This window comes from Topomyia yanbarensis, chromosome 1, assembly GCF_030247195.1.
Source record: "Topomyia yanbarensis strain Yona2022 chromosome 1, ASM3024719v1, whole genome shotgun sequence".
Taxonomy (NCBI): domain Eukaryota; kingdom Metazoa; phylum Arthropoda; class Insecta; order Diptera; family Culicidae; genus Topomyia; species Topomyia yanbarensis.
In genome coordinates, this window is record NC_080670.1 from 198,387,627 (window position 1) to 198,410,116 (window position 22,490).

Genomic DNA, 22,490 nt, shown 5'->3' on the forward strand with positions numbered 1-22,490 from the left:
TGCTTATGATTTTTTTCAAATCGGAGTTCTGGTTCCGGAGTTACAGGTGGTAGAAGAGTAGGGTCACACGTCAAATTTTCATTTAAACCGGTATCATCTGTTTGAATTTGTTATTCTACCAAAGCTATGCATGCTTTCCTGCTTCTGAACTCAGTGTGAGAAATAAATAATATAACTTGACGTACTTGACTTGATCCTTGCACAGTAACTCAGCGTTAAAGAACTGCAAGGGTCAACCCCCGGTTATTATTTGCTTTTTTGTGATATGAACCATTGAAGTTTTGTTTGGATTAACTTGTCGACAGCTCTTAATACTTTTTGCTTCAAGCCAAAGATTGTTCCGATGCAAAGTCCGGTAATTAGTATTTGGTAATCGTTGGCAAACCGGTAATCGTTAGTTGAAATATCATGTCTGGTTGGGAAAGCCACTACGTACCATAACTGAACTAATGAGTTGTCCTTAGTGGTGGTCTCTGAGGCATATTTGACACCTGGAAGTGGTTCGTCTATGTAAATGTCGGCTGTAACCGGAGAGTTGTCTTCTTCTGCCTTGTCCAGCATCGCGTTGTTTGGCATGGGCAATTATATACCATAAGCCACAGATGTCTTGTTGTAGAACTCGTTGCGGTTTTCAAAGTTCAGAATGGTTACTGATAGTGCTGATGTTTTGGGAGTCATCAAAATCCGACGGAACATTTTGGAGATATTCGCCGCTAATGCTGCTTTGTTGGTGTAGGATGAAGTCCAGCTCGTTATGCACCACATGAGAAGTGCGCCGTTCAAAGTCAAGTTAGATAGTATCGTATACCGGTGATTTTGTGCTTGAACTGGAGGGTGCAAGACGACCAAGTGTGGCAGGTAAAAAATATTCTTGTCGACAATTAAATGGCTGTCGAACTACGAATCCCCCAGCGGATCACACCTCTAGGTGTGCAGGAAACAAAATCCGTAAATTAAATTCCTTGGTAAACTTGAAGATTTCTGGCAATTCCTCAAACGCATCGTAGTTTAGACCTCTTCAGTTGAAGACACGTTCGAGTGCTGAACTGAAACATCAGCGACGTGCAGTTCCTTATTGACACCAGTCACTATCCACCGCAGATGAACTTCTCACAGCTGTCGTAATTTGTTTGTTAAGCTCGGGTATCTGGGATGTCCAAAAATCATTCCCAACCTATAAGCACATGCACCTTGTCGGATGCATGGAACACATGATCAGCAAGGACTACTCCTCCCGGTAGACACCATGCCCTGACGATCTCGGTGGTTGGTATTTGTTCTTTACTTTTGGGTTGCAGCGGAATTTCGACTCTCCGAATCGGCAATTAAACTGCAGCTTGTCACGAGCGTGACTTAGTAGCTATCGGTGATTGAAATGTTGATTCATTCTTGACGCCAAAACGGTTGGCAATTTCCGTCGTAATAATGTTTCATCAGCCAATCAGAATTCAACCGATCGTCGACTATCACACCCAGGCGTCTCAGCGCACGCATCGAAGGAATTGGGTGTCCCCCGACGCTGATCACAACGCGCTGGAGTTTTTACGGTTGCTGACCAGCACTACCTCGGTTAGCCATCTGCAACTTGGCTCCCTCCAAGTTTCGACCATGTCTATTATCTCTGTCGCCAACATCTCTACCTCCTCAAGGGTCTCACCAATTATCGTCAGGACAAAGTCATCTGTAAAGCCGACGATCTCGACTCCCCTGGACAGTTGCAGTGTTAACAATCCGTTGTACATTATACTCCAGAGCGTTGGGCCGAGTATGGAGCCCTGAGATACTCCCACCGTGACCATAATAAACCTCTGCCCCATGTTCGTCTCGTAGACCAGTACTCGGTTCTGAAAGTAGCTTTTCAGCACCTTTGATGATAACCATCCAGCTGGCGCTGTTGAACGCGTTCTTCACGTCGATCGTCACCACGGCACATTACCACTTCTCTTTTACTTCAAGCAGTCTTCCCAAATGAACATCGTACACAATGTTCGCTCTTATTCGGAGCTCATTTTAAACCAACACCTTGTTTACGAACTCAAACACGCTATTTAGTACCAAAAGACGTTCACATGTTCGCCTGCATAACCGAACCCCATGTACGTACACAGCGTGCGTACACATAGGTTTGTGGCACCAGTTTTCTCTTTCTCACTCTTATTATCACTAGTGTTGACTTTTTGGGCTTGTGCGAATCGTTCTCGAGACAAAGCCTGTTCGAGGTTGAACGCGTGCACGAAATTTTGAACACAGGTACAAACTTGTCGATGTTCATGGGAAGTCTGGCTTCAATGCTTTCTCCGCGCCCACGATTACTGTGCGGATGGCGTCCACCGTCGAGATCCCTTTCCGGAATCCGAACTACCTCTACGATACTCCGTTCTCACTTACAGCGTAGTTCGTCAGCCAGTTGAGGTTGTCCCTTTCCAGAAGTTTACCAAGAGTATCCAGTATGGAGCGGGCATAGCGTAGTTGGTAAATCCATTGCCTTGTACGCAGCTCTCCTGGGCTCGAATCCCAACCCCGCACATAGGATTTGATTTTTCTTAAATGATTTTTCTAACTCGAAGAGGCGAATGATCTTAAGGTTAAAACCTCTGTAGTCGAAAAAAAAGTATCTAGTAGGCACCTGCTACTCCAGTGTACGTGAATGTATGTATGTATGTAAATGTGTGTGTCAAATAATGTCACTCCATCCTTCAACAGCATCGAAATGTACTACCAGAACTTCGGTGACCTAAATTATCAGAGGACAGCTATTCACTCTCGTCTACGGGCTGTTATAAAGTCATCCCCTGAACCGGGACATGACTTTAGAACAGAGCTTTACTAGATATTTAGTTGAGTATTTGATGTCCTTCACAGTAACATTGACGCCCTCAACAATCAATCATAAGACATCGGGTGGTGGTGTGCTTATCGCTGTTCGGGCAAACTTCGAGCATGTGTGGCTATCAGTGAAACTTGCTGATCGCAATCTGTTCCTGTATGCTGTGTCCACCTTATAGAACTCGTGGTTCCAACTTGATCGATTTACATATTTCCGACATCTTTCTCTTTTTGCAGGTCAATAGTTGAGGTTGTTCTACAGGATCAGATCTACAAAAGCACGTTGAAACTTAGTATACCATCTTCGGTTTGAGTTTTTGGATCTTAAATCTTTGTATATCTGCAAGTTTCGGTTCTTCATTAATTTTTAAATAGTGAATTGTTTTTGTGTAGTCTTTAGATTTTATGATTTCGGATCGTTGGAGTTTAGATCTGTTAATGTTTGAACCTTTGAATCTTCAAATCCTTTAAAAATCATCTGATAATATGGACGACCGAGCTGTAAGCACATGACAAGTACTAAACTACTGTGGAAATTTTGCATTTCGCAAAGCAGGTTGAGCCGAAGTCTCGAAGCCTGCACTGGATACTTCTCCGTTAATGGCACTGCTAAATAAATCTATTTTTTTCTACTTTGCTGTTGATGTATACAGTATCGTGTTTGAAAAACTAGTGAATGTGATTTTGCTTAGAATGTTCTCTTTATACCGTTGGATAGTTTCTTTGTTACTGGAGCTATTCTTCAGTGGTATTGAACGTCCTTCCTCCAGACGAGCCCACTCAACACATTATACTGGCCTCAATTGATTGTCCTCAATGTGAAGAATGTCCGCAAACCGCAAGTGCTCCCATATGGACTGTAGATGCTGGCAGTGATTCACGTTAGTTTTCTAGTCATGATTCATTCCAAGGCACAGGTATAATCATGAAATAGTCAGAAGGATCGTTGAACATGACCGCGAACTCATGTACCTACGATACGTTTGAGGTGTGCCTTGGCGGACTTGACTGCCGGTTCTACAAACTCCGGGACGTCTGTTGAGACGATGAGCAACTTGATTCCACTAATACTCGATGCACTAGACTGATTATGAAACTATTTGTAGAGCTCGTGTATCCTTCCATGCCTTCCATAAAGTTGATATAGCGTTCTTTGGATGTAGTTGCTTTGGATGCTTTTGCAAGACAAGTAAGAAGGTATAGGTTGATTCAGCCGCATTAGTACTACCCGAATACCGTTGAGAATGCCAGGGAAAAAGTTTCTCCAAAAACCATTTGGGATAGATTCCACTTCTCCATACTTCGACATGAATCTTTTAATATAATACGTGCTAGGGCGCGGTGCCAAATCGTGTAGGCGAATTTCCGTCAGATCATTGTCCATATACACGGGGATCTTGGTTTTGACGTTCTCATATTCGACGTCGTGTTGCATGTTGTTCTTCACTACGAAGCGTTCTGCCTCGGCGAATGAGTTGAGCGTTATAAGTACTACCATTACTCGTATGATGTAGTTGCATGAGCGACACTTCTGTAAGCACAAATGCCATTTTCACTTTGATCAACTGTTCCATTTCGCGCACTGTAGGTCAAAGACGGATCTGCGGGACTTTGATGTTTCTATAGTTTACACGTACACGCTTTGCAGATGATGGCTTAGCTTTGACTGGACCGTCATCATCTCTCCTCTCTGCCACCACACAATGCATCCGTATGACAGTATTGGACGTACAATTATCGTGTAAATCCAAAAGATGAATTTGGGTTTGAGACCCCAAGGCTTTCCAAAAGTCCGTCTGCGCTGCCCGAAGGTCATGTACGCTTTCTTCATCCCGAACTCAATGTGAGCAGACCAGTTCAATTTGGAATCCAATATAACTTGATCTGCACATAGAAGCTTAGAATCAAAGAGCTGCCAGGAACGAACCCCGATTAGCTGATAATTTAACTTGTCGAAACCACTGTTTGACAGCTCTTAATGCTTGCTGCATTAGGTCAAAAATTGTTCCGATGCAAAGTTCAGTATTTAGTATTTGGCAATCGTCCGCAAACCAGTAGGTTGGAAATCCAAGTTTCCTCAACAAGCCGTTGGCAACCAGGCTCCATAGCAAAGATGGCAGAACGCCACCACCGAGGACAGCCGCGTATACTCAACTGCCTTATTTCTGCCCATCTCAGTGACGAGCAAAGAATGCGGTTACTAAGCATTGCGTTTGTCTAACCTGATGATGATACTCCATGATCACGTGCCGCTTCCAAAATGAACTGTAAGGACACATTGTCAAATCACTCTCAATATTTAGGAATATACCCAAGCTAAAGTCCATTTTCGAAATAACATCAAATCTTATCGTTTGACGATCTTGCATTTTAAAGACATTGGCATCAAAACGTACAAGTTCGATTTCTAAAATTTCTCAGTTCCCGTTGCTTAACCGTGCAGGTTTTTCACTGTTGTAAACAACATCGTGAAGCAGAGAGATCGTGGATTTTCCACGCTGATATGTATGTTACATGTCACTCATTTGGGAATAAATTTAACAGTTATTTCTTGCTATGTTTTCGGGCTATCCCCGGTGGTAAGCATAATAAGATTCCATCTTTTCCAGATGATTTGTATGGAGCAAAGCTGAGCTTTGTGAACATTTTGCAGCTACGGATCTGGAAAGCGCGTGTCGAAAAGACAATCGAGAGAGCATTCTTTTCGTCCGTCACATAATCATTATTTGGGTTTTTTGAAAATCTTTCGATTTTGAGATAATTTTAATTAACCTGCTAGCTTCGTTCAGACTAGACATTGGTGCATAGGTTTTGCTGCTCTGATCTGCACTACGAGCTGACCTAAAAGCCCTGGAGTCGTTCGCTGACGCTAGCGCCAAGCTCTTCTCATATCCTTCTTCATACCATCCAGAACAACTTGATTCAACATTTCGAAGCGGACAAGCTTCTTCGTAGGATGCTACAATGAACGAGTTTGTCGTATCCACGACGTCTAGTTATTGGGAAATAACCATGAAATTCAGTCACCAAATTTTCCACGAAGAGATTACAATTTGTAGATTTATGATTACGATATCCTGCCACATTTAGAGTGACATCGAAATTAACGAAAAAATATATATACTGTTGGATAGACGATGAAGCTTCATTTGCAACCTATCGATTACCTAGCTAATGCGAAACTCTTTCAGAGCAAAGCGTTTTGCCTAACACCTCCTCTCTTTCAGACCTCACTAAAGTTGTTGGGTTTCCTACATTCAGAATATGGAGATTTGTATTACTTATGTACTCCATTTACATGGGCATTGGACATGATGAGCGGATGCTTATTTCTGCTACATTATGATTCAAACTTTTAAAATTCTTCAGAAGGCGATGACTGTGACTGTGACAGCACAAATATCACAAGTTGTGAGCTCCGATATAAGATATACGTCAACAGCCTTGCGTTCAAGAATGCACGCACGAGGTATTTCACGTGAATTAGTCATGACTGTCTTGTAAGCAATGCTGACAGTGTTCAGTAACTTTCCAATATACAAGTTTCCTTTATGGAAGCACGACTCTTGAACCAATGCTATGGACGTTTTTTCTTCCTGTATAAGTCGAGATAAATTCATAGATCTCTGGTCGGTTGTTTGAACTGGTTGCGTAAAAGTAGCGTAACTGCATCTCGATCCAAGAGCCGACCTAGGACCTTGATGATCAGGGGAACTTGGTTCTCGCGTTCGTCAGATGGACTTTATTATAGGAACTCCAACACATTGACCAACAACCAATTGTGAGTGGGAAAACTACCATCGTGCCAGCAGTTGCTTCAGTTGCCGTTGTGTTTCGTTAGACTCCGACACCGATTCGGCGACTCCATGTGTCATCTGTTTCGCTCGTTTGGTGATAATAACCAAGTGCTTCGTATTCTCGAACGAATTCGATGCACGACGTTTGAAGATAGAGTTAAGAATCTCTTCTGAGTTTAGTGTTGGCAATTGCTCAGTTGGGAAACGAGTTGCATTGAACGGCTGTTGACTTGAAGCTGTTCAGCAATTCCTCCACTTGCCAAAACCGCTGCATCACACTTTCGACGTTGTCGATTGAAGGAACGTTCGAGTGCTGAACCGGCAGGTCGGCCCAAGTACAATCTCATATTGACATATTTTTGTGGCTGCGGTAACTTGGTTGACAGATTCAGGTATCCTGGTTATCGGATATCAAAAATCACTTCTTGCCTTGTCGGGTGTGTGGAATGCTGGACAAAGGCTACTCCTTCCGGAGAACGCCGTCCGCAGATATAGATCTTAATGGATGGGACTTTTCCAGTAACTTTGAATGTGCCAAACGATCGACGTTGCAGAGCAATTAGGACACTTTGAATCAGTACTTGACTTCACTATCAGCTCGTCGCAAGCGTTGCTTCACACTTCGGTGATAACATGGATGTAAACGTTGACGCCTAAACGGTTTGCAATTTTCTCCGCGATAATGTTTCATCGGCAATTCAAAGCTTCTGTGCTTCCGGACCCTCACTATAGATCAGTTGTTTGCTTCGCGAACACAAGTGAATTGCATTTTTTGATTTAGCGTCTAGAAGGTGCTAAGTCAAAAGCAGATACTGACGAGACGATGTAATAGCTTATGTACGATGTTTAGTTCTCGGGTGGTGGAGCGGCTTGTGCGTATTGGCATCACTGAAGCTTGGTGTAGGACATTACGAACTGGAACTACCTTCATGCAGCAATGAATCTAACACTTACGACACGACTTATAAAATCTTTGTTCAGGTATCCAGCTTAATCATTAGCCTAAATGCTGTACTGATGCTAATCAAATAATTTTTTAGATTCCAAAATAGCTGCTTCGACAGAGTCGTTATTTAGATGTTCAAGTACTTGGTGTCTTAAGTTCTAAGGTATCTTAGTTTGGAAGCAATTTAAAATATTTTTATTAGCGACACATGTTTTCAATGCCTCCATAGCAATTTTGATCCTTTTCAAATATTACAAACAACTGAAACCACACACCAAACAAAATAATTAAGTATTGTTATTAACGAAAGAAAGACTAATACGTGTAATTGAGATTATATAAAGCCCGAGTAATATGAAAAAGCGAGTTTAAAAAAAAAAACAGTGAGATAATGTACAAAAACGGCACTTCAGCGTAGATAGAAAAAGAAATCAAACAGAAAACTAACAACACAAACACAAAACAAAAATAATTATATGAAAAGTGAAGAGTACGCTACTGTGTCCGCGAACAGAGAGCTAAATTGATCTAACGTGTTTTAAACTATCTCTCTCGTGGTGGCGGTGTATGAAGAAAACTAAAGAACAAAAACAAAAAAGGCAACAATCGCATCTTTCTCTGCTGTGGTTGTTGTTGTTGAGAGTGGAGAGAGCATCAAAAACGGGGGTATTCACCTCACTGATTAGTGGTTCCAATAACCGATTGTCAGTAACCCTAGTCATTACCGTCTCAGTGAAGGTCGACTTTGTGATCGTCTCGGTGACGGTGCCGAGCTCGGTTGGCGCTGGCGGCAACATCGGCAGATCCGGTACGGCCTTCTGCACGGTCACTGTTACCGAGGGACCATGTTCGGCGGTGGCGGCACCACCAGAACCGGCGGCTACCATCGGTCCCGATCGTTCCACGTGTACCTGGCGGCCTCCGCTGATAAAGTGCGATGGGATCATGGCCTGGAAGTCGGCGCTCGTCATTGGCCTGGCCGCAACCTACGGGTGGGTGGGGTGTGTTTTTGTCGAGGTTTACGATGTTCCGGATGGTTTCAAGTTTTTAAAGATCGCGCATAGATCAGACCGGTGTGTTGGGTAGTTTGTGCGTGCGGTGGTGAGCGGTTTCACGTGTTATAGATTTTGGTTGTTTTTTTTTTGGTAAAGCCAATACCAGGACGCACAAAAGGTTGTATTAGGGTAACATTCAAAACACGTAGCAAAATACGATGAAATTAGAGGGAAGAAAAAAAGAGAAAAAGGACACAATGAAAAAATGCATTTACGACAAATGTTAGTACTATTTCAAAATCTAGACGTTTTCCTTTATCGGGTTTTTGATTTGGGCTCAAACTTCTTAGGAGGAACGGAAAGAGGATTTTATAGCTAGTTCCATCATCGATCGGTTCTGATGTCAGGGGGACTTGGGACTACAGTATCTAGATAACATGTGAGAGGCTCTAAAGCCCATGCAGATGGGCGACTTTCTAAAAACATGAACATTTCCGTGCCGAAAGTAACACACTCCAGTACTTCCCTGCCTGGTCTTAAGCTACTCACAATCTCCCTAGTTTGTTGGTGATTACAATTAATGACCCACATTCTACATCACCTTATTTTATTCATTTGAATCATAAATTCCTAACTTAGAAAAGTTTCGTGTTCTACTCGTCAGTAACTGACATCAACTTGGGTCCAGTCAGACGATGAATTTAAACTGACAATAAATTGGGTTGAAGTTAAGTCAGTTTTCAGTGTTTTGATTTCTCGTCAGAAGTTTACAGAGCCGCTAACAAGACACTATCTAAAAAAACGACACGCAATTTGCGTGTACGATTGAAACACCTGGTTAGTTCTGGTTGTCTCAGTTAGTACAGAACCTTTGAGTTTTTACTGATGAGGACCAAATCGCTAGCTAGCAACCTAGTCAGCTAGTGACGAGAAGAATCCGAAACAATAAAAACCCTTACCTAACTTGAAACAAATGTGGTATTAACTTGGATTTATCGTCTAGCTGGTTCTAAGTTGTTGTCAGTTACTGACGAATGGAACACGAAACAAAAAATCCAATTTTTCTAAGTAATGTATTGTGCCCTTTGTACATGAATTGGTTCGCCCAATTTTTCCCTTTCAGAGAGTAAAAAATTCTGCCAAAATTCGTCCTAAAACTAATGGAAAATCAATTGAAAGCGCAGCTTTTAAACTGCGTTTAAAACTGAGGGGTCTTAGCAAGGCAACCCACACCGTAGAGTCACATATCTCAGCGATTGATTCCGCAAAACCGAGAAGGAAAACGTCTAGATTATAATAATTCATAAACGAGCATCACACGCAGGTGGGGGTTAGTTTAACACGCATGAAGTTACGAATATCGAAAAAAGTACATCGTGCAAAAAAGTGACTACATTAGCAGTAAACTGCCGCTCGTCTGTTGCACGCAGAAAACGGAAAACAACAACAATAAAGCCAACGCCGTGCACATGCGAGCCTTTGCACTAAAACGTACCTCCGTCCATCCCCACCCACACACACACACTCACCTGCGAATCCTCACTGTTGGTGACGGGTATCTTCGCCACTACGTTACTACTATCATTATTGCTTGTACCATTGGTTATTGTGTTCGCTCCGGGCGAGCTCGACGATGACAATGACTGTTGATGATGATTGTTTTTGTTGCTGTGAGTGCTACTACTACCATTTGTGTTGATGCTGCTTTTGTAGTTGCTGTTGCTGTTGTTGTTAGAACTACTACCATTGCTAGCCGTCGTCGGCTGGTCATTGTTATTTACAGACGTTTGCGGTGATAATACTTTACGTGGGGCAGGTAATGGTGGTTGCTGTGGCAGCTGTTCGCCGCTGACCAACGGCTGATGCGGATGCTGCTGCTGCTGGTGGTGTAATAAATGTGATGATTGTGCGAATGAGTTTTGCTGGTGTTGTTGTAAGGGTGATGAAAATGGTTGCTGGACGCGCACAGGTGAACAATGGAAGGTGCTAGTGGTGCCTACGCTACTGTACTGGGTATTGCCATTTACCTTGTGTATGGTTGTGTGCTTCACTTCCGGTTCGTGCCGGCCGGGATTGGGTTGACTCTCTGTCACTGCGGCCGCCGCTGTTGGGCTGATTTCGGCGTGATCTTCAATTGAGCGGCGATAGCCGGTGTATGCTATTTCGAAATAGGTTAATTTGGTACGGGTTTTAAAACGAATTGAAATGAGATCACTTACCCGGTCGGTTTGCCATGTATCCGCTCGGATTGAGATTTTTCAACATCGGACTCCGAGGGCTGTTTGGTGGCTCCAGCGGTCCTTTCACCTCCCGTTGGACTACCAGTCGAACAAACCGCTGATGATCGGTCAGCAGTTGAACAGCGGAGTCATGATGGGCGTTGGTTATATCAATTCCATTTATCTAACGGAATAAGAAACTGAGTACAATCAACTCAAGAAACGAAATTAAGCTAACTTACTGCCAACACGCGATCGCCCACCAGAATCTTCCCATCCTTGTGGGCCACACCGTTCTCGGTAATTCTCGAGATATAAATCCCTTCCGAACCGTCCTTAAACGGGGCGTGTCCCTTTCCTCCGGCTATACTGAAACCGAGACCCTGCCCGATCTGATCCCGAATGAGCGTCGTATGGAGGATAACTTTGTGGGTAATTTCATTTCCGTTCAGTAATCCTACCACAGGAACGGGTGTTCCCGCGTTTCCATTCGGTAATCCGACATCGTTGAACGATGGATGTAAAATTCCACCTCCGCCTCCTCCTCCTACACCGCCTCCCCCGCCAGCAATACCTTCCATTAAGGGTTGCTCGATTGCCACTGCAATCGGCGGAGGAATCACTTTCTGCTGCTGATGAAGCGGGTGATGGTGACTCAAACCGTCATCATGCTGTTGCTGCTGCTGCTGCTGTTCTACGATCTGTGCCACCGAACCACTCTCATCGAACACCGGATGTCCAATTAAGCGCGTTATCTCTCTGCCGATGAACAGCACTAGTACTGAACCGCAGGCCTTCAGCACTTCCACCGCATCATAGTGGTCCGCATCTTCCACCGAGATACCGTTCACTTTAAGTACCTTCGAAGAGCGAGAAAGAATTTAGTCGATAAGTGTTTGTGGCCTCACTACTAATGGAACAAAGTGCGGAAGCGGAGACGCCCTACCTTATCGCCCACTCGAAGACCGGCCAGATCGGCCGGACCACCTTCCGTTACACGGGATATGAAGATACCTTCGTCGTCCCCCTTGAACGGGGTTGACCCTCTGCCGCCGGCGATGCTCAGTCCCAGCCCGGCGGAAGTGCGCTCGATGTGAATTTCGAACCGTTCCTCTTTGAGCTCGGTGAAGGCGTCCAGGGCGTCTGGAAGTGGATGGAAGGATAGTGTTACTTGTTAGTGCGTTTAGAATATTTAAATTATCATGAAATTTGAACAATCTTGCAATAGATTTTAATTGTGTAGCAAACTTGATGGTTGCATAATTCACCCTCACAACGGGTGCGTAACTTGCTCTGAACGTGACATCCTACCGTGCAGAAAATGTGCCACTTTTTGTACTTGGCGCTGTTCCCAGAACATCCAACTACTACTGGCAATCATATGTATAATAGCCAATTCATTTACTAAACTCGGCAGCAGCAAAATCAGGACGAGAAACGGGGCAAAGTTCACCAGAACCGCCTCTTCCTAGTTTCCTGGATGAAAATTGCATTGCAAACACCTGTAGACACCCACCGACTTTCCGTGCCAGTGAATCGATCCGAGGCGGAAAGTGTTCCGAGATGCAACAACGAGCAAATGTGCTCGTTTGCTGCCGCCGCCAGCCAGCGCTGTTTTGTTTGTTTTTGTTCGTTCATAAATAAAATCTGACGATAGGTACCTAACATGTGAAGAACCATCCTTGCCGAACATGACAAAAAGCATACGCTTCACCGGTATTCACGAGCTATGGAATAACGAGAAGGTGGACTGGCATTTTGTGGGTGGCCCCCAGCCAACACACAGTCACCGGACCGAGGGGAGCTCATTGGCAACAACAACTCATCATCATCACAGCAATTTATAGGTTTCCAAACATTCGCTCCTGTTCGAATTCAACCTAACCTGACCTGATTCGATACAACCGGCGACCGTTCCCGATAGAACAGGCCGTCCAGTAAGGCAACAGGTTCATGTATACCATCGCTGCATGTTGATTCAGAGTGTGAGTGTGTGTGTGTCGGAGAGAAACAGAAAGGCGCTTTGGAAACAACAGAAATGGCAGCTTCGGAGAAGGAGGACCGTTATAATTCGGGTAGAACAAATAATCCACTTCACTGCACAATGTGGGAGTATTTAAAGTTTAGCTCGGGCAATAATTCACGGAGGTTGTTTGTATTGCGGGATCTGCGTCGAGTGGACGATTTTCTGGAAATTTTCGCACTGTGAGAGACTGTGGAGTGGAGACCAAGTGAATATGTTTCGTCTCACATTTAAAGTACACTTAATAGAAAACGGAAATCAAAATCTTTTGTCACTGGTAACTAGAAGTTGAACCACCCTACCCGTCGCAACACCGTTATCGGTAATAATGTAAACAGCCATTTTTTTCCAGCCGTTGGTAGCCTACTATGCAAACAGAGAGTGTCAATTAATATTTTAAATAACATTCAGGAAAACAACAATAGCAATATGGCAAAAGCACGGGTTTGTAATTTGATTTCCATTTTCAAACACCGAATCATTGCAATAAACTCCAAACGAACGACTCGCACGCGAATTGCGTGACGAATGCTCAAAATATTTACTCATGTTTGTGCGGTGTTCGTGTGTGTGTACACACTCTTGTAGGAACAATAACAAACGATTTAGTCAAAATATTAGTTTCTGCCGATCGTCGAACGGTCGATGGATGGATGGATGGATGGACACGCGTGGAGGAATGTGTTTTCATTTCGGGTGAAAACGATTGCGATGGGTGCAATTTATGTTCGGGTTATGGGCCTTTGTCTTCTATTCATTAACTATTCCAGAGCCACTTATTATTAGGTATCGATGGCAACCGAAGGGTAAGAAAGTAGAAATCACTATCGGTTCGTAAACATCTAACTCCGGTGTGTGTATGTTTTCTAATGTGTTTTGCCTTTCTCATATAGAAAGGTTATGCAATCACTCTGAAAAACGTCAACCTAATCCCGGCCCGGAGGGCCGAGTGTCATATCCCATTCGACTCAGTTCGTCGAGATCGGAAAAAGTCTTTATGTGTGTGTGTGTATGTGTTTGTATGTGTGTATGTATGTGCGTATGTGTCAAATAATGTCACTCATTTTTCTCAGAGATGGCTGGACCGATTTGCCAAAACTTAGTCTCAAATGAAAGGTGCAACCTTCCCATCGGCTGCTATTGAATTTTGGATCGATCGGAATTCTGGTTCCGGAATTACGGGTTTCAGGGTGCGGCCACAGAAATTTTTCATATAAACTATAGGAAAAATTAAAAATAGAATTTTTATTTTTGATGCTAAATGTGTTCAAGGTGCATGAAACGTCGAGATTTAATGCAAACTCGAAAAAAAAATTTGACAATTCACTTTTTTGGATTTTGGCACATTGTTGCCTTTCTCATATAGAAAGGTTATGTAATCACTCTGAAAAACGTCAACCTAATCCCGGCCAATTTTTTTTTCGACTCGCATAAGGTTTCTGGATTTTAACAGGGGCGTAGTTGATGGTTTACGGAGAGGGGTTACACCCCCCCCCCCTCTACTGTTCACTCCCCTCCTTTAAAAATCTCCTTAAATCACCCCTCAGACCACAACCCCATCCAGCCCTCATACCCCTCCCTTTCAACCCCATCATCTTTAAACCACCACTATATCACAAAGCATACCAATTTAAGCTGGGGAGTCGTTCGTTCATGGGACTTTCGCCCTCCTCACATACCCACCCCCGCATGACAAAATGAGTTAGCAAGCAGATAACATTGATCTAATGCTGATTAGGCTAATGGAGTATGATATTTTTTTGTTTCAAATGTTTCACCGTCGACACGTAGCTCATCAAGTTCGTGGCTGGCATGCCATTGTGTAGGGTGACCATACGTCCTGGTTTCCCAGGACATGTCCTGGTTTTTCAATGACTGTCCTGGTGTCCTGGGAAGTCGAGGAAAAAGCTTGATTTGTCCTGGTTTTTCTCCTGTAATCCTAATAACAGGTGTTCAATAAAAATAAGAGTTTTTTTTAGTCATGTAGTTGAAAAACAAAAAAAAAAATCCTCAACGAATTCAGTATTTTTTATTATAAAACATAATGTTTATTCTTCAAAAAAATGTCAATGAATATTAGAGAAGGGGCCCTGGTCAGCAGTACGACGCCACTTAGTCGCGATGTTCTCACAAGAGCACTGGACGGCACGGACGTCCTTCTTCCGGATACAATTCCGGATCCTGGTAGTCAACTGCTTCTTATCCTTGACTCGCCAATTATTTTTATACACTGAAGCACTGAGGGAGCCGAAAAAACCCCAATGGGACGGCATTGGGGAAAGTTAGTGGGGTTTCTTTTTTTTCGGCACGTACGGTATCTTTTTCCGTTCAAGATACTACAGCGTCTTCTTGGTGTAATGGGGAGACGTCTTGTCCGGCCAGAAGACGTACTTCCCAACCACATGATGCTCCTTTAAGAACGGCAGAAGAATACACTCAAGACGCTCCTCCTGGTACACTTGTTGATTGATGGCCAGACCGCTTGGATTGATCCACGGTTTTGAAATTCCTCTGTCCGATATGGCGATGTACAGCATAACATTTCTTTTAAATTTATGCTTAAACTAATATTTTACTTCGGGGTGTGTGGCCGACTTGTCGTTGGAATAGTAGTTGTCATTTCCTGGAATGTGGGTGTTCGAGAGCAGCAATGCCTGGCGGTAGTTGTTCGTCAACCACCGGCACTGCGATTTCCCGATCGCTATCTGCTCGTCCATGTCGTCGGGGGACCGAGTCTTCTTCCGATAGATGATGTCCTCCATCTTGAGAACTTGGTGAATCAAGGCCGGCATCACGCAAACTCGTTTCGCCCTTGTTGTTGAACAGCTTATTCAACGCTTCCTTCTTCTTCTTCGTCATTATCTTCGTCGGCGGCCGATACCGGCCTTCCGCTCCACGCTCAGGGATGCCAGGATTTGGTAAACTGTGCTCACGGGCAAGTTTTTATCTCGAAAGTGGTCTACCGTAAACTTTTTTCCACAATGGTCAAGTGTTTCGTAAAACCGCACAACACGCTCGCGGAGTACTTACTGTTTCGACGCCATCTTTGATTGAACTGACAGCACCCGAGCGAAATGAACCATGTCTCCCATTTATACGAAGTTCAGAGAGCAATTGTCTTGGAGAGAAAAAAATTTACGCTCTTTTCTTTAATTACAGAAAGGTATTGAAATAATTCTCATTTTTATTGAACACTTGTTATATTTCTAATTATTGAGTTTTCGCATTATTCACTCTGCTCCAGAGTACGACAAACAAAACTTAATACACTCGAATCTCTCAATTGTACCATCCGATGCATTTTTTAATCTCTCGATAGTACCTCGTTATTTCTTTTTCCAACTTACTTTTTTACATGAAAATTGAAAAGAGAAAGAGGCGTTCGTATGTACGTACCATATGAATGAGCTGTAGTCTGTTTGCAACAACATTTGGCAATCGAACAAATCGAACCGATTCCAGTTGTGGACAAAACTCTGGCCGCTAGCAATGTCGATGAAACAATGATTCCGGGATCCGAAAAATTTCCTCTAGTGCCTACCTCTAAGAAGACACATCGAAGCTTTTGCGATTCTGCTTCTTCTAGAGTTCTCTTGCAAGTGGCTGTTTTTCGTTTTACTGTAAATCCATTTCATAAAAAGGAAAATGGCGAAACAACAATAACTGTCGTGGAATAACCTTATTGAGTGCTCTCTCGAGCTGGTAATTATGGAATCCCTTTAGGATCAATACCAGTTTCTAATCAGTCTAGTTTTCCATCTCAATCGGATCGGAAGATACAATCGCGCTAACAGTGCAGTGAATCAAACGAACGCTTCTACATACAGTCTGCCGTCTATATGTACCGCGCCAGCAAAGCAATCGAAAAATAATAGTTGTCCCAAGCCGTTGCACCGTTACTTTCATTGATGCGGTATCGATCGTTTATTTAAAAATCAGCAGCAAAATGTGAACAATCTTCGATCCAATACAGTGGTCGTTTGTCCAATCCGCCCTTGTGTGCGCGAAGTGGAACAATTAATAAAGGCACATACTCGTAATGCGGTGCTGATAGCATTTGAAACTTTGGCCATGGCGAAAAGTTTGGCTATGGGAAACAACATGCAACACGTCGTTACGCATGTCAATGTTAGAATCAAGATACCCGTTTATATTGACGAAGATAAGAGTGGTGTGAGTCTGCACGATCTATCCCCGCGTACAACCAATAAATTCACTATTGATGTCGAAGTACGTAACGGTGAAAGTTTGAAACCTGGAGAAACTTTTTTCCAGGTATATCCAATGATGTTCGTATCGTGAGAAGCAAATCTCAAATCACGCTGCGCACATATGAAGGACAGATCCCTATGTGCCAAACCATGTGTGAAAGCCTCTAATGAAACAACATCAACTGCGAGCAAACCCAACAACATTAACAACCGGAGTTGCAACTCAGCCACCAACGAATGCTGGAACAACAGAATCTACGCACAGCGTGTCCGATCACTGTGATACTGCTTACCAATGGTTGTCATTCGAGACTGCCAGATATAGCGCAGGGAAGCTACTTGCGACCGTTGATGTTTCTGATTTGCTTCAATGACGTGTATTAAGTGCTGAAAACTTCTCGCCTGCTCCTGCACAGACGATCTCATAATAATTCGTCTCATTTGCTCAATTCAGGATTTCCGATTTCTCCAACAACAGCATGAAACTTTTGCTGCTGGTGGTGTAACAAGAACTTCGCGTGTGTGTGTATTAATCCTAAAAAGCACGGTGATCGAATTCCCACAAAAAAATTTCTGGTAGAGCTCTTCCTTCCAGACACACAGAACTTTTTTACTGCCGAAGCTCTGCCTGCCCGACCCAAGATCTTTGTAACTGCCGAAAACCTGTGGAGAAAGTACAGTCGATTGATAAGTAACGGGGGAGGCAGTCCCCTTTCGACTGTCCTGGTTTTTTACTCGCCTCATATGATCACCCTACCATTGTGTATAAGTGCAAAGTGTACTAAGAATGTAATGGACATTTCCACAATTATGTTGAACATAAAAAGCCTCCGTGCCATAGTTTAGAGATATGAGAAAGGCACAATTGCACCGCTAGGTGGATTAAAACAGGTTTTTTAAATAATTATGAGAGGAAAACTTCTAAAGACACCTAATTTTCTTTGCTTTTGGTAACTAAACCTAACCTCCTTGTGCTACTTACTCCCTCATTATACCGGAACCACCTTTAGGTGTTACTTCGGGAGTTGGGTGTACTTTTGTATTACTTCTGGTGTTGTCATTTCTAACGCCATCCTCTTTTTTGCACCCTAGCCGTTGTAGCCACCTTAGTGTTTTCGTTGCAGTTTCGAAGCCGTAACTTGCCTTGCTAACAACTCTGCAATTACATATATTCTTCATGTTGACGCATATCTCTCTCCAGCCACCCGCTCCAGGACAAACGCTGCTTCGAGCCGCTCCTAGCCTGAAGATCACACGCTCTTCGATTGCCCTTTCTCTTTCAGTATACGACTACAGATCCCACCGGGGGCTAATTACCTGATTTTCGCTGCGGTTACTCGTACTACAGCTGTTGTGGAGGTATCAGGTATCAGCAATGAGAGTAAATTGGCTTCTGCAATCGCAATCGTGGCTTATTTATTCCTCTTCAATCACCTATTTCATAGTCCCTCTGTTGAGATTAGTACTTCTTTACGTCAGGTTTGCAGCAGCAACACCCTATTATGAGTTTTGAAGGTTCATTCGGTACTTTTATGGTTCTTTGTTGGCATTTATAGTACTTTGATGGCACGTTTACAGTATGTTTGTTATTTTCATGGTACTTTGATGGTATTGTTGTTTTTAAACCATTTATGGCACTTTTATATTACTTTATGGTTATTTAGTATTACACCGATGATATTTTTATGGTGCTTTTGCGTAACTTTTATAGGATTTTATGAAAAATATTGAATGGAAATAAATTATGGTATACCAGAACGGCTCGGTTTTTCAAAAAAAAAAAATTGTTTTCCAATAAAAAAAATCCATGTTGACACAAAAAAATGGATTTGTTAAATGTTCACAATTTTAAACAAAAATTCATCCCAAAGAATTTTTGGATGAAGAAAGGAATTGTTCAAGTACACGAGATTGTAAATACGAACAATTGAAAAAAAAAAATAAAGATCGACCGACACTTTTTTTTTCGATTTAAGGCAATTTTCGTGATGATCTTTCGTATTTCATGGCACTTTGATACTATTTTGAAGAGATTTTGTTAGTGTTTTTATGGGACTTCTATAGCAATTTTACACTTTTTTTTATCAAACTTTTATGATACTTTAGTGGCATCTGTATGGTAACTTTAAAATATTTTTATGGACTTCTATGGTTCTTTTATGGTAATTCCAATGTTTATAATGTTTCTTAGGTATGGTAAAGTATGCTATGGTACTTTTATTGAGACTTCTGGCTATCCTATAATAGTTTTATTGTATATCTACAGAATTTGTATTTATTAAATTTTAAACTCCATAGTGTTATAGTTATTTTTTGTAATTTTACGTGGTGCTTTGGTATTGTATGATTCTTCTGTAATATATTTATACACTTTTTTAAATCTTGTATTGTAATTTTACGGTATTTTAAGGCAGTATTTATATCGGCTTTTTTACTATTAAGTATTTTATTGGCGGGCTGATAGGACTGCAGCTTATAGCTTAGGGGATCTTGGTCCATACGGCGAGACAAAATTTGCTAAATCGGACGAATTAGCAACTGTCTGCCACGTAAACACCATTCCTCGGGAGGAGGACTAAATTTTGCACCTGTTTGTCTCGAAGTGTGTAACGTCAAGTCCTCTATTTTGTCTAGTCCAATGTATCAAGCTCCTAACACCGTATGTTAAATCGTCAGTGATGCAATTAAAACTTCGCATTGATTCCGCTACGACCACCATGCTGGCATATCCCATAATTATAACGATCACTTGGATATCAATTAAGTAAAACTCATGCACTGAACGGAATAACGACAGAACCACTTCTGGTGGTAACATCTCAATTACCTTTGGATGTGCCCTTTACTCTACTTTTACGCTTGAAACGGAAGTGTGTTCTCTGTGCCGAATTTGATGTTGCTTCTCAGTTTTGCACGAGCCAGGGGGAACTTGGCCTTAATCCCACTGCTCTGTCATCGATGTTACTTGATACTCGTTATGGAATATTGTTTGTTTGGGGTCCATTCATAAACAATGTCTCGCAGCAAAAAGTCTAAACATTGATGTTGGTCTATTAACCTCGCCCCGCTAGTACGTCCCCAATTTTTAGTTTTTCTCCCTGTAATTCATGACTTTTCTTCAACTGTCAATACGCAATATTATATTTTTAAAACAGACAATCCAATGAAAAATAGGATTGACAGAATTTTTGTGTGCTTTTAGCACCTTATGCCACATCTTAATGTTTGTTATACTTTCAAGAATAACAAATCATGTATTGTGATGGCCGGAAGAAAATAGAAGCAACTACATCCCCACCTTCCCACCATTAAGGGGTTACATACCTTTTGGAGCGAAAAATGTCAAGAAAGTTTGAATTTACATAAAGGCTCAAATCAATGATTTTATTACATCAAATTTATAGTATTTTGGTATTACATATTTTTCAGTGAAATAAACAAGCCTTAGCTTATAAAAATATATTGATAATTGTAGGAGTTATGGCTTTTTTCCCGAAACTCTTTTTTATTTAAGAGGTTTGCGGTGATCACGATTGAAGACCAATAGATCAACTAAAATCCCAAAAGTCAAAAATATCTATTAGTATATTTTTTGCTCAAAGCGGGGAGGGGGAGGTTTAAATTTAAAAATCGAATTTGTATTTTGGTGCCAAATCGCTTTAAAATGCATGAAACGTCAAAATTTGACGCAACCTCGAAAAAAAATTAACAAAGATTGACTTTTTAGGCTTTTTTTGTTCGAAGGGGGGAGTAATGGAAAATTTCAAAATCGAATTTTGTATTTCTAAGTAACCCCTGTCCCTCGTAATCACAAACCCAGTTGAATCCGCCCGTGCTTTAGAAATACCTACATGGTGTCTGATGGCTTAGTGATAAACGCATATTCGAAACATGTGTGTCAATAGGCTCATAACCCTAGCTACACCTACACAACGTCAAAAACATTTCGAATTACCAGCCCACCGCCCACACAAGCATAAAAATAAATTTACTTTACTTTACTCTTACTCATAAGCAATATACCCTGCAGTGTGTCACTGTCAATCCAAAACCAACCCTACTTTGCACACAACAACCGTACCTTACCTTGAACACAACAAAGAAGCGGGAGCAAATTCATAGACCATCCAAAAGTTACAGTCATGATGTTGATCGTGATTCAAACTGACCCCGGACACTTCACGTATTTGATTGAGTTTCTTAGGTGCCCCATACTGACGGCTCTGGCTGACAAACGAGCGATCTGCGTTTGACAGACAACTACAGCCATGCTGCAGTTGCTACGGCGTGAAAACGCAAACTGATGAATTTTTTTTCTGAACCATGCCTGATACGTGTTTCGCTGTTCATTTGACGAAAAAGGGGCAGAGACAACAATGCTAGCTTGCTCGGTCGTTTAGTACGGACCAATCATGGCGCAGATAATTTGTACATTGACAAAATCCATTATTTCCGTTATTTGCACTAATTGGACATTCTACGAAATCAGATCAAATAGCGCAAAAATCTAATCTTTTCATTCACCACCACAACGGCAAATATTTACGTTCAAAAATCGGGTAAAATTTCAGCTGAAAATTTTAAAATGGGGGGTATTGAAACGTTCCGCAACAAAAGTGTATGCTAATGAAACATAAGCAGCTAGGTAACTACAAACCGCCAGCAATGTTTTTTTTTACAAATGTATGAATTCCTCCGCCACCCGTTATTCTCGTCAACATAACATACACATATAAACAAATGTACGTATGTAAGCAAACCAACCAATTACATAGCAAATATCGGATTTATATCGCATACACCACTCAAACCCACTGTATTTGCACACGTTTCCAAAGTTTAAATTCTCACACCAGGAAACAGAGCACACGAATAACTTTTAGCACAGCGGAAGTGTTTTTGGGAAAACTTCTATTGTAAAGCCGACAAAAAATGCCTCCTGCGTAGCGTTTGTTTCGCGTCTTCAAAAACAAGGGATGTTTGATTAGTTCCCGATTAATAGTACTAATCGGTTATTATGAAATGGAAAACCGACAATCGAACATCCCTACACAAAACATACTGACGGAGAAAACAAAATAAAGTGCAGATCCGATTTTATCAGCCCACGATTTTGTCTACCCTCGATTTTATCAGCTTTTTTATCCGATTTTGTCAGCCTAATATAAAAATTTCATCTTTGGTAATTTGATAGGCTCTAGCAGACGAACCCAGTTGATTTCGAGTAAATCCTTTCTTGAGCATATTTTTCTTATCTTAGAGATCTGAAATATTCGAAAAAAATAATTTTTTACTATTTTTAAATTTTGCATTGTCAGACCCCCTTAAGGAAAATTTAAACTAAACAATCAAAAAAGGTTATCAGGCTATATTTAGGGATTAAAGAAGAATATTTTAAGAGCTTTGATTTATCAAAAAGAAAGAAAAATATATGTCCCGATTTTGTCAATGTCCCCGTTTTATCAGCCTAAAA

The 22,490-nt window shown here is 41.9% G+C and overlaps 1 protein-coding gene across 18 annotated transcripts in view; it reads right to left on the reverse strand.

Annotated features, from left to right (window-relative positions):
- Positions 1-22,490, reverse strand: part of LOC131687212 (protein lap4-like) — a 168,092-nt gene that overhangs the window by 54,346 nt on the left and 91,256 nt on the right. For 13 of the 18 annotated variants that reach the window (XM_058971315.1, XM_058971295.1, XM_058971312.1 and 10 more), the window contains 6 exons: positions 11,730-11,926; positions 11,026-11,643; positions 10,784-10,967; positions 10,592-10,722; positions 10,094-10,444; positions 8,244-8,555 (listed from right to left, as the gene is read on the reverse strand). In XM_058971315.1, the coding sequence (XP_058827298.1) occupies positions 8,244-8,555; positions 10,094-10,444; positions 10,592-10,722; positions 10,784-10,967; positions 11,026-11,643; positions 11,730-11,926 (1,793 nt within the window). The remainder of the gene's footprint in view (positions 1-8,243; positions 8,556-10,093; positions 10,445-10,591; positions 10,723-10,783; positions 10,968-11,025; positions 11,644-11,729; positions 11,927-22,490) is intronic. The other 5 variants (XM_058971332.1, XM_058971319.1, XM_058971343.1 and 2 more) reach the window with 5 other exon arrangements.